The sequence below is a fragment of the Dermacentor albipictus genome, chromosome 7, assembly GCF_038994185.2.
Source record: "Dermacentor albipictus isolate Rhodes 1998 colony chromosome 7, USDA_Dalb.pri_finalv2, whole genome shotgun sequence".
NCBI classification, from domain to species: domain Eukaryota; kingdom Metazoa; phylum Arthropoda; class Arachnida; order Ixodida; family Ixodidae; genus Dermacentor; species Dermacentor albipictus.
Genome location: NC_091827.1, coordinates 119,874 through 132,885, shown reverse-complemented (window position 1 = coordinate 132,885; position 13,012 = coordinate 119,874). Strand labels below are relative to the sequence as shown.

Below are 13,012 nucleotides of genomic sequence, written 5' to 3'. Positions count from 1 at the left end.
GTCACCACAATATTTGGCACATGCCTACTCCTCAAAACAACTTTGCGAAACAATCAATCGCTTTTACTCTTCCAGCTCTGCTCAATAATCTTGCCAACAAATCTGTAGATGTGTCACAGTTGTCTAAAAAAAAACAATGAGAGCTCAGTCCCTGTGAATTATGATGCATTTATTTATCTATTTTCATATATTTTTGCTCATAAATGTGAAGCTTTCTTTTGTATTTTGCAAAATGCTTATGTTCCGTTGTGCAGCCATTGTCCGTACATCTGTATGAAAGTAGTCATTTGTATGAAAATTGTTTCTTAACTACTGCTGCTGCTGCTGCTGTGTAAAGGGGCAGCCACCTCGTCAAGCTACTAATCTCAGTAGCGTTTTGTGGCTACTCCTTCCTTGTGTATTTGTTCAAGGAGAATAAAAATTCAATTCAATTCAATTTCTGCGGGAGACTCGTTGTTGTTGGTGATGATAATGTTGTCGACGATGCCGGCTGGCTGCTGTTGATACCGGCTGGACGCAGGACGACGTGAGTTTCCCCGGAGGCGGTACTTGGGCCGCAACCCCCGCATTCCGTTCACGAGCGTCCAGGTATCTGCGCTGGAGGCGCAGTTTGCGGTCACTCGCTATCTGAGCGGCGCGCAGGTGCACAGCATCGCCGTCGCTCTGGGACTCACCGACACCAGGGTGAGTGCTGACATGACAGTTTCAACTTGGTGTGTGTGTGTGTGTGTGTGTGTGTGTGTGTGTGTGTGTGTGTGTGTGTGTGTGTGTGTGTGTGCGTGCGCGTGCGCGTGTGCGTGTGCGTGTGCGTGTGCGTGTGTGTGTGTGTGTGTGTGTGTGTGTGTGTGTGTGTGTGTGTGTGTGTGTGTTTTGAAGCTCCCAATCTTCTAATCCCTAGAAATAATAGTAAAAGCGCCCTAAAATTTTACTAAGGTCGTGTTCCAGTACTCGCCGTAGACTTCTGGATGGACAGCTGAGTTGACAGCAGCCATATTCACACGTTGATGCACTGTAATTCATTTTATCCCAGTTTTGTTTTTGTGTTGTATTTACATTTATGCACTGTTCTTTGCCTTACCGATGTAACCTTTACCCTATGTAATACACTCCCTAGAGGGCCATTAGGGTTATTGTGAAGCAATAATAATAGAGAGACTGCTTCGCGAAAACAGCATTAAAGTCAACATCGATACAATCTACGTACATTGTTGCCTAAATAAGATGGCGGCCGTGCAGGAGCCTTCGAAACTCGATGGGAAGGTCGCTTTCTCACAGGAAAACGTTGTTACGTTGTTTTTCTACGTGCAAGCGTATATGGCCAGCTCGTCAAATCGGCGAATATATGTTTGAAGCCACAAAGCAAGCGAATGACGTAAGCGCGTGGAGGTGAGCAAAAAAATGGAAGGCGCTTAAGCTTCGTATTAAAGGGTGGAACGCGATAACATTCAAAGATCCCTGACTGCTTCTCACGCTTCCCGGCAACTGGAGCGTATGTTACCGTAATGTTTACCAGGAAACGCTGGCCGCGAGTGCGATGCACGAAGGCGGACATTCTGGTAGAAACGCGGCCTCTTGCGTTGTCCGCGATGCGGCGGAGGCAAGCGCCATCCGGAAGAGCGCTTGCCTGCGTCGCATCTGGAAATGCGCCATCTGGAAATGCGCAGGGCCGGCGCCTATTAGAAGCAGGTTATCCTATTGTAGCAGTGGCCACTGTGGCTTAGCGCCTAAAGAAGTCGGTTTCGAGGGGATGGACGTGATTACAGAGAGCAGTAATAGCAAAAAAAGAGTACTATAGTGGCTATTCCGTACATTCATTCAGTGTCGCACACGATTAAAAAAAGTTGCAAGTAGATATGATGCTAATGTTGCTTTCACTGCTCCCAATAAGCTAGGTAAGATATGCGCTGCCATACAGAGGAAAAAGGAGCAGGTAAAAAGAAAAAAAAAAGAACAGATATTTGTCCATTGAAGCACAATAAGAACAACAGTTTTACTGACTGTCATATGGGTGTGGTTTATAATATTCCCCTTAGCTGTGGCCAGTTCTACGTAGGGCAAACGGGGCGGCGTATCAATCAGAGGCTAATAGAACGTAAAAGGTCAACCGGTGGATCGCCTTCTAATGTTTCCCTACATTGTCAAGATTGTAACTGCACGCCAGAGTTAGATGAATGCGCGATATTGTACACGCATAAGAATAAAGATACCCGTCTTATGGTAGAGGCATGGCATATCTTTAATGGTGGAAGTGCGTGCGTGAGTCAGCCTTCGATTACTTTACATAAGAAAGAGATTAAGTGGCTTAACAGTTATTTATCACCAGACCGGCACATGTACCCGACTGACACATGGTGATACCATTCCTGAGCTTGCGCAGATGAGTTCTGTGTCTTTTTTTTTTTTTTTCGCCTGAGTGCTCCCTTCAGTTGACAGTCGGCGTTCGTGTTGTCCACTTCTCTACTCTTGTGTCCTGCCTGCACGCCTCACTTCTTTTTTGCATAATGAATCCTTACCAACTAGCTGAGCTTTATTCTGTCGTTCTAACCATCTGGAAGTATTGCAAGTAATCGGGCGCCCTGCTCCGTGGCCCCAAGACCTTCGGGTGCCGGCACGCGCAAATGACGGACGCCGTGGACAGTATATGAATGCTAGAAACGCTGGAAAAGGGTTCCCTGAGCTTTCGTGGGACAAAATCATGTTTTCTCGCATAGTGAAATTACAATCTATGCTATCATACCTGTTAGTTGTGTGTACGTTGTGCTTTACGATTTTCTACGTACTTAAGCTTGGGAAATTCAGTTAGTTCAGTAGCTTCCTTGCGCTACACGGAGGGCCGGGTATGGCTGGTTCGAAAATCGTTTTGCGGTAACGACGTCCGACCGGGCCTCGGAAACTCCGCCACTTCGTGGCACACATAAAGTGGGAATGCACCTCGCTCCCGTTCTCTCATCCGCCCGTCAGCAGCGAGACTGACTGGACCTGGTCCCCGGACCTAACTGGCTCAGGTCCGGGGACGTCGACCGACAGCTTGAACTGGTAGACTGGGCGGAGAAGGCCAAGCAGGCCGAGGCCTTACTTGAGCCCGATCGCTCAGCCACCTCCCCCTTTCCCCTTCCCGCTTTCAATAAAGTTTACCACAACCACCGTGGCAGAGGTAATTGGGGCTATCCATCGGGAGGGCGCGAAAGCAACACGCTTTCCCTGCACGGCCTCTTAGATCGGCACGCGCGCCGATCGAGGAGGTTGTGCCCTTTCACACCTTGTCTCGCCTTCTTTCCCCTTGCCCTGCCATAGTAACCTCCTCACTTTCGACTGCCTTCGCGCGCGCGCGCCGGCCTGGCGCCAGCTTAGCCGCTGCATGAAGTTTCATGTTTCGTTGCTGTAATCTAAAAGCGTGCGCTTCTGTGCGTTGACCGGCGTGGGTCGTTGCGTCAGTTTCGTGGTCCTGGATAGCTGTGTGCTTGTGCTCCGCGATGTTTCACCCGTTTCACGACTCGCACCGCTCGTGCATCGTGCAGTGGTGCACGAATACCTCAAAAACAAGCCCTGCAATGTTATTGCGGGTGTCTAAAGACAACAGAGGGGCGCGCAGACACGAGAACATAAGAAGACGGATGCACGCGAATACGGCCCTCTGCATGTGTGTGCTCCGTGAGTCTCCGGACGTCGTTGCGCCTTGATTGTGCACGTCCCTCTTACCGGTAGCGAAAGCTGACAAAAAGATGTTCCTCCTCATTGTCACATGGTCTGTGACTTGTTTTTCTGTGCCAAGTCTCATTCTGCAACTTCACTAACTCGCCTAGCTTTCCATTCGGCCCTCGGTGCTTTTTCTCTGTGTCACCCTTCTACAAAGTTACTAACAGCTGAAAAATTAACGTTCGTACGTGTTTATGTATTATCTCAGTAATTGCCTATGGTAAAACCGCGCGAACAACCTGCATGTGTGGGCATGATACGCTTTTTTTTCTTCTGGAAAGCGTGAGCATTGCAGGTGTCCTGTGTGCAGATTTTTACACTTCGTGTTTATTAGACCAAGGACTGCCCAGTAGGCATGACTTAGTGCTTAAGTGACGTAATTTTATTGCTAAGCAATGCATTCGTGGTGAAAGAAAAGTCGTCTTGTTGGCTTATTTTACCTGGTTTTTGATTGAGAAATAGGCCTTTCTGGGAATGTTTTCTGTGTGCTGCTGCAAAAGCTGGCTACCTTCTGTTCCTCCTTGCCACCGTTACTCAAGTTGTGGCCAAGTGCAAAATAATGTGATAATGTGTATTTCCGTTTTTAGTACAAAGTTATTTTTGTTCTGCCGTGTCCCTTTCATTTTATCCAGTAGTAATGAACTTGTCATGCATTTCATGTGTTTCATATGCATTTCATACAAGTGCTGACATTTCATTTCATGTCAGCACTTGTAGCGTGGATGACCTGTGGCTTGTTTTCAAAAACATTGTTCCTGACTGCATTCAGCGTTTTGTACCAGTGATATGCAAGAAATCAGACAATGACAATCCCTGGATTACGCGAGAAACTTTGCAATTGCTGCGCAAGCTAAAGCGATTAAAGAAAAGAATAAAAAAAATCAAGCTCAGCCTTTTTAGGGGCAAAAATTCATAAAGTTTCAGAGAAATTAAAACAGTGCATTCTGAAAGATAAAGAAAAATACTACAATAAGCAACTTCCGGCTTTTATAAAAACTGCACCTGAAAAGTTTTGGCGTTAAACTGCACCAGTTTCTCGTTCTACTGATGCATTTATTATAAATGGACAACATGTAAGTTACAATGTCCAGGTTTCAGCAGCATTTAATAACACCTTTAAGAAAGTTTTCACAAAAGATGACGGGCGTCTCCCACCTTTTAGCATGTCCCTTCCTTCCATGCCTGATGTTATAATTTCTGAAGAGGGTGTTTTTAATCTATTGTTAAAACGCGTAGCTAGGCGCGCACGATTCACCGCGTGTGGTTGGGAAGGCGCGCTCGCGCGTGGCCGCACGCGCCCTATCCTGAATGTGATGTTCGATGGAGACAGAGTACGCCGACTGCGGATAGCTTCGTGTGCGCTGTGTTTTTGCCGCTTAGTTCGATGTTCAAGTAAAAGGTAGCACGAAGTTCAATTCGCTCGCTGCTACGGCCACGCTTCCTCACTCCAGCGTTTTGACAGCGAGTTTCCATGGTCATTGAGTACATGTGTCCATGTTTGCTTTTGCGTGCGTGACACTACGCTTTTTAATTTAATTACTAAGCGGGTGTTTACAAGCGTATATGGCCTATAAAACTACTATCCTAACTCACTAATTTGCTATCGCAATCGATGCGGCGTCTTTTTACAAGCGTATATGGCCTATAAAACTACTATCCTAACTCACTAATTTGCTATCGCAATCGATGCGGCGTCTTTTTACTGGTATCGAGGATATGTCGACACTGGCCCAGCTCACAGAGCTTTACGGCAAGTCCTGTGCATGCTTGTAGCCGATGTCAGTAGTCACAGAATGGTATACACGTGGCAGAGATCAGAGCTAGCCGCCGTCTGTTGGACTGGAGTTACGCTTCGATACCTATATGGCTCTCAAGTCCTGATTGGAATTTTCGACGGTTATGCGGGGTCACATGCTGCACAGTACAGCTTCGAACGAGGAACTAAACGCCGCTGTTAGCGGAGGGGCGCCGTTTGACTTATTCTGTTGGGGAGAAAGGTGGTTTGCCGTGATATCGTTGTCCCTATCTCGCTACTAGTGAGCTGTTTTTCTTTCTTTCTATCGATCGCATGTGGCATTTTGCTCCAGACACAAAGTCACTATGCCAATGTCAAGTAGTACATAAATTTGTTTGTTCTTTGTGCCGGTGGCTTCAGACATCCTTTTGGCGTTATTTATTATGCTTTACCGCTTTAAACTTTTAGGATCTTGTATTCTTTTTCAATACGCACAAAGGCTACAGGTCAATGCACACCTGCGTAATCATTGGAAATTGTTGCATAGTGTTCGACATGTCATGTTGAAAACTATCGACTTGCAAGGTCACACAAGGTTATTTGAAGGCACCAGGAGAAAGTTCAGCCAAATTTATGGAAGCGTTAAAGTTTTTGTATTGATCCCACTGGCATGGTAATATATCATCAGTTGCCAATAGCGCTGACCGGCGTTAGGTCAATAACTTGACCTAACGCTCATCACGAACGCCGGGCACCCCACAAGAACGGGTAACTCGGTCAACCGCGACACAACGCCAGATCTCACTTTCGTCCGCAACGTTCCAAACTATCAGTGGAACAACCTGTTCGAGGATCTCGGCAGCGATCATCACATTGTTGAGACAACAATTGACACCCCATCCAGAGGACCCAGGAAAATGACGTACGTCGACTGGGACAAGTTCCGCGAGTTCAGACACGAACGCCGAACAGGCAAAGAATCAATGGAACAATGGACGTCGCAACTAAAGGCCGACATTAAGGCGGCCACGAAAGAAATAGAGACAGATCTTCCCGTTCATAGCATGGACAGCCGACTGGTCCACATGCTCGAAGCCAAACAATCGCTCACCAGGAGATGGAAAGAACAAAGACACAATCGACGACTCAGGAAAAGAATTTCTTCCCTCAACCGGCTGATTGCAGAATATTGCACGCAACTATCTAACCAGCAATGGAACGAGGTGTGCGACGCCGCGGACGGCCGCATCAACAGCGGGACGACGTGGCACCTGCTCAAACATCTTTTAGATAGAACCAAAACCAAAGCGGACCAGGGTCGTACGCTGAACAAGATCATGCACGAGGAACTCAAAATTACTACGGAAAATGAGCTCATTGACCGTCTCGCCGACAAGTACCTCCCGCTGGCCAAAAATGTTAGAGGCACGACCGCCGATGCATATCGCGGCAAAGCCAACCCAGAGCTTGATCGGGACTTCTCAACCGAAGAGATACGCACGGCGCTTCAGAACCTAAACAGCAAGTCAGCGCCGGGGCCGGATGGCGTAACTAACAAGGCACTTAGAAACCTCGACGAAACCTCAATCGAAACCCTCACAGAGGAAATCAAACATCTTGAGGAATGGAGCACTACCAGAAGACTGGAAAACGGCCCTTATCGTGCTCATCCCAAAGCCTGGCAAGGCGCCCAACATCAATAACCTCAGACCTATCTCGCTGACGTCTTGCGTCGGCAAGGTAGCCGAGCACGCGGTCCTAAACAGGCTCTCGAAACATCTCGAAGATAAAGATGTCTACCCCGCAGCAATGATCGGCTTTAGACCCGGGCTATCCACCCAAGACGCCATGAAGCTCCTCAAGCATCAGATCATTGACGCAGACACGAGAGACGCGAGAGTAATCCTAGGGCTAGACCTCGAAAAGGCATTCGATAATTTATCACATGACTACATACTGGACACGATCTCCAACCTCGACCTCGGCACGAGACTCTACGCTTATACAAAATCATTCCTGAGTGACAGAACGGCCACCCTCCGTCTAGGGGAAATCAAGTCCCAGAAATACAAACTCGGAGGCAGGGGCACCCCGCAAGGTTCTGTCATCTCTCCGACGCTTTTTAACCTTGCGCTAGCCGGCCTAGGCAAGAAATTGGATCAAATCGAGAACGTCAAATACACGATATACGCCGATGACGTAACGCTCTGGGTCCCCGGAGGTAGCCTGGGATCAATTGAAAGCGCTCTGCAGGCTCGCTCCCACTGGCCTGCGATGTTCGCCTGCGAAGTCAGAGCTCCTCGTCTACAAACCGTCGAGGAGCGGTCCCAAACCAAAGAACGAAATCAGAGACACACACGTCGTTACTCTAAGAACAAAAGACGGAGGAACCATTCCACACGTCAGCAAAATCAGAGTCCTTGGGATGTTCATTGAGAGCAACGGCTCTAACGCCGCTACAATGGAGAAGATCGTGACAAAGTCGAATAATGCCTTGAATCTCATACGACGCGTAGCCAACAGACAACACGGCCTTAAAGGGAAGCTGAAAGGTTTTCCAGAAAAAATGAGTGAACATGTGTACATAATGGTTTTCAACCCTCCGAATTCGAATATCGTATCGAAATTGAGCGAAAGAAAGCGCAAATATATTTTATTTCGACGAAAAGTGCAGCAGCGGACACGCCCAGGCGTCTCGTTTCCGCCTGTGATTGGTCGGGCGACCCGTGACGTCAACTTTAGCGACCGACCGCTGCCGCTCCACATGAAGCGCGGTGCCAGGTAGTTTGGTGCCGAAATGGAAAATTAAGAGGTAATAGAAAATTTAGAGAGACTGCGTTTTTCTGAAGAGTTCGGCGTTGCTCCCTACATGTACGAGCCAATTGCAAAGAGCCGGCCTCTCGAAGAAGCAAACGATGCTGGTGCGAGCAGTGCTTTCGACGAGAACGAAAGCGAAATCTTGGGATCTCCTCGTGTTGGAAATGCTCTTTGGTGAGTATGTTTTTTGCAAAGCGATCTAGTGATCTCGCCGATCTTTCGCCGATCTAGTGAGCTCGTTTCCGGTCAAACAACTGCAGTGTTGTGTTCCTGCATGCCTCCTCGTGGAACGTAAGCGGGGATGCGATCGTCGGCATTTGTGCGCTGTCCAAAGCTGTCGGCAACCTACAAAGACGGTTCAAACGCGTGAAAAGCTTCCCGGTTCATGCAGTACGTGTAGTGACCATCTGTGCGCCATCCGCACACTACTCGTAACCGAAGTCGTAAAGGCGGCGAATTCCGTCGGCTACGTGAGACGGTCGGTTTCTCGCTGTGCGTGAGAGACGGGGGGAGCGTAGCGTCCTGGCGTGCGCCGGCTTTCCAGCACATGCAAACTCTGCATTTGCACTGCGTTATCGTAGCTGCGTGCAGGCTGTTTTACAACACACGTGCAAATAGAAAATTCGCGGCGCTTTGCGACGAAACCTGCGTCGAGGGCGGGAAATAAACATGCACCTTCCGTTCAGCGTGCTAACATGAAGGAGCTCGCAGTAAATGAAAATCCAGGTTTGGGCGAGTTCGTGTATTCATAAAGCCTTCCAACACCAGTTATCATCAGTCAGTCCGCACTCGTGCCGTCTTTGTTTTCGTTGCTCCGATCTCTTCGCGCTGCGTTTAGAAAGCCTGCTAGTGGAAATTCTGGTGATAATCGTCGTCACGGAAGTTGTTAGAGCACAGCAGTGTTGTTCTTGAGGGCTTGAAATTCTTTCGCTTTAGAGCAGCCTCCCACTTCCTTAAAAGCTTCTTGTCTTGTGGGAAGCAATGGAAGACAACATCGTCGCGGCCGCTGGTGTTCGTGCAACCGTAGGCTGCACAGAAAGACGGCATGATCGGCCCACCACATCAGTTGATGCTGCGCACGTTGACCACCACTCTACATACACACAGACGCACCAACAAAGAAATGCAGGGTCGATCGAAGCAGATTACGACGGCACGCACGCAGAAACAAGCACGGTCAGGCACGTTCGCGCAGGCTGCGAAGGAGCAAAACACTAAAGTTGACGTCACAACACCGCGGTTTCCGGTCTCCGCTCGCATCGTCAGCGTCAGCAGCAGCGCGCGGCATTCGACGGGGGGCGGAGCTACAGCGCAATTTCAACCGACGATTACGTCGCTCCTATTGGAAAAAAAAAAAACCCAAATTTGACCTACATGGTTTATAAGGTTCCCGCATCCGTATATGAGCGTCTTATTGAATTCGACAGACTCTTCAGCTTCCCTTTAAGGAAGAAAATCTCCTCAAGCTAACACACGCCTTTGCGCTATGCCACTTCACCTACGAGGCGGCCATGCACAGATGGAAGGTAGCGGAGAAGGACAAACTCAACGTACAACTGAGGAAGCTAGTCAAACAAGCGCTGGGAATCCCCAAGAAGACCCAGACAGAGCTCCTGCTGCAACTGGGGGTACACAACACACTTGAAGAAATCGCCGAAGCTCAAGAACGGGCTCAATGGACAAGACTCTCTGGAACCAAACAGGGTAGAGAAATCCTAGCCAAACTAGGCCATGACACCACAGTAATCGAGACTCTATATCAAAGCGTTCCGACGGACACACGCAACTCCTACACGGTTCGCCCACTGCCGCGGAACATGAACCCCACGCACCATCAACCCAGAAGGCTGGCACGCGGATCGTTCATCCTGCGCGAAATACGTGATAAGAAAATCCTAGCCTGTTTCGTTGACGCGGCACAGTACCCAACCAGGAAGGCCTTCGTTGCCACAACGATCAACAAGCAAGGTCAAGTGAGAAACGCTCTTACAGTCAAGACCCACAAGTCCGAGATAGCAGAACAGGTTGCCATCGCACTCGCGCTCACAGACCCGACCACCACCCACGTCTACAGCGATTCACGCTCAGGCGTCAAAGCCTTTCAGAAAGGAACAGTTGCAAGACAAGCACTACAAATAATCAATCGATCCGCACCGCTGCAGCATCACACCATCTGCTGGTTCCCGGCACACCTCGGAGAGATCGAGGACGTCCCTCGCAATCTCAATAAGATGGCTCACAGGAGCGCGCGAGACCTAACCTTCCGCGACGCCACCTATTCTGGTCGTGACCATCCCAGCGAGAATCGGGACCCTCCCTCCACATATAACGAGATCATAAAGCACTTTTATCTAGACCGCAGAATATACAGCACACCTCACAATAAGCTCACCAGGCCTCAAGCCCTGACGTTCAGAATGCTTCAAACAAACACGTACCCCACGCAGAACAGACTACATCACTACATGCCTGACCTATACAAAACATCACATTGCGAAAATTGCCATAGCACACTAGACGTACATCACTTGCTCTGGCCGTGTGGTCGGACCCACGCAAACAAGGATCAAGACTCCGCCAGGCTACAAGACGCATTACGCAGCACGGACCTGGCGGAGCAGCTCTGGGCCGTCCAGCGAGCCCACGATGCGGCCAGGGAGTTACAACTCCCGGTCCCAACGTGGGAGTAGCCCGCTCTATGGGGACCTTGCGCCCCGTAGCTCGCAGGACCTTTCTATAAAGTTACTCCATCCATCCATCCATCCAATAGCGCTGTGTTCCTATTCTTTTCTGTTACATGATTCATGCAATTTCCACTAGCAACTATGTAAGTGCCCAACATTCCCGAGGGGGGTGCGTTTAATTTTATTATATAAGGACGTCTAAAACAGTGTGAAATGGCCACATACATAAGAAGACACACACACAGGTGCTACTTCAAACAGTTTATACTTGTGACCATATTACTGCATTTATACCTCAGATATCAGCGTATAGACCAAGCTTATCAGTGTGCGAAACAAGAAAGAAAATCCAAAGAATTCATAAACTACAAATAAAAGTAAACCGTGATGCTACTCTAGGAAAGTCAAGGTCTTTTGCTCCTAGCTTGATTGATGGCATGCTTACACACATATGACCAAGTCTTTCTATCGCTTCCGGTTTGACAATCTGTCTAGTAAACTGATTATCGCTCCGGCCAGCAATATTGCAAGTGTCAAAACACGGATGACAGTGACATCTTACAATGCGACGCAAGAAAACCACCAGCAAGTTTTTATTTTACGTTTTAACAGTACTCTCTTGACCTATCGTTATAGTATCGGCCGGAACCGATCAATTATTCGTTCCGTTCTAAACCCCTGCGCAGGTGAAAATCTGGTTCCAGAACCGTCGTGCCCGGGAGAAGCGTGAACGCCAGCCTTACCATCTAATTGAACACGGCTCCACAACAGCACAGTCTGCTGCATTAGGAGCATCGCTAGCAGCTGAAACAGTTCGTCTGGCGCCGACAATGGGCTTCGACTTGTCGCGGCCGCTACATGAGCGGTTGCATTCCCCAACAGTGCTTGCACCTTCAGGTCTGGAAACGGTGTCTACTCGGCAAGTCTCACTGAACAGAAGCGGAACCAACTTCTTTCCACCTTTTGGGTACTGGCCAGCGCTGCCAGTGCTGCAGTGGAGTTCACAAGCAAGCGACAGTTTGCCCTGACTTGTGTTGCGATCTAAAAGCCTTTAAAGGGTCGGAAATTTTGTGGAGCTCCCAACAGTCTCAGAGAGCTTGCTTTCATGGATACTCAATATGAAAGCTGAATTTAAAATTTCTGTATACTGTTTGTAAAATTTTGCTTTCACATAAACGTATTTTCTTGCCTATACCAAAAGTCTAAACAGTGTCCATAAAATGTTCTTTTCTCTGTTCGTCGATCACATACTTGCATAAAGCTCGTTGGCACAAAGTACACAGAAGGAATGAAGGAACACTTCGTTCCATTACGACTCTAGTTCAAATCATCCCCACTCGTAGAGGTCGCACTCAATGGTGGCAGATTGGATTGAAGGCATGGACTAGGAGATCTTGGCACGTGTAATGATGTCGGGCGAGGTGAGGCGTTGGGGGTAAATCTTGCTGTTTGCCATCCGTAGCGTGAAGCAGGACAGACCAAAGAAACTACTGACGTAAAACGTTGTAATCCTGCTGTTAACAGCGCAAAATGTAGACAAGAGACGAGACAAGAAGACACCACAAGCGCTGCGCTTGTGGTGCAGCGGTTGTGGTGTCTTCTTGTCTCGTCTCTTGACTACATTTTGCGCTGTTAACAGCAGGATGGAAAACCAACAAGCCCAAGCTGCTATTCTAACGTTCTAATCGCAACCTCACATTCCGGCCACACAACAACCACTGGAGGCGCGCAGGCCTCATACTTATATTCTTGCATAGAAGTGGTGCGCATGCGCCAACACCAATAACTTTTTAAGTCAGTGTGCGAGGCGTTCACGAGGCAGCGCCCTACAATGTCCACGTAAGTCCACATATGCCCACTTACGTACACTTACATCCACTTAAGCCACCTTACTTCTAGTTGCATCCACGTACGTTCGCGTACAGGCGTTATTTACGAGTAATTAATGTTTAAGGGCAAGCTTTATCTCAGGACCAACTCTGACTGTCTTATTCAAGTAACTGTGAGATACAGAAATGAAATGTAATGAAAGGGTGATGATCAGACGTCTGCCTCAAAGCCAGTAGAAACTCATACAATG

General features: G+C 48.4%; 1 protein-coding gene across 1 annotated transcript in view; it reads left to right on the top strand.

Annotated features, from left to right (window-relative positions):
* LOC135918011 (uncharacterized) overlaps positions 1-12,124 on the top strand; it is a 93,640-nt gene extending 81,516 nt beyond the window's left edge. The window contains exons 4-5 of the mRNA XM_070521483.1: positions 521-684; positions 11,619-12,124. Coding sequence (XP_070377584.1) covers positions 521-684; positions 11,619-11,960 — 506 coding nt within the window. The 3' untranslated portion in view covers positions 11,961-12,124. The remainder of the gene's footprint in view (positions 1-520; positions 685-11,618) is intronic.
* The last annotated feature ends 888 nt before the right edge of the window (positions 12,125-13,012 follow it).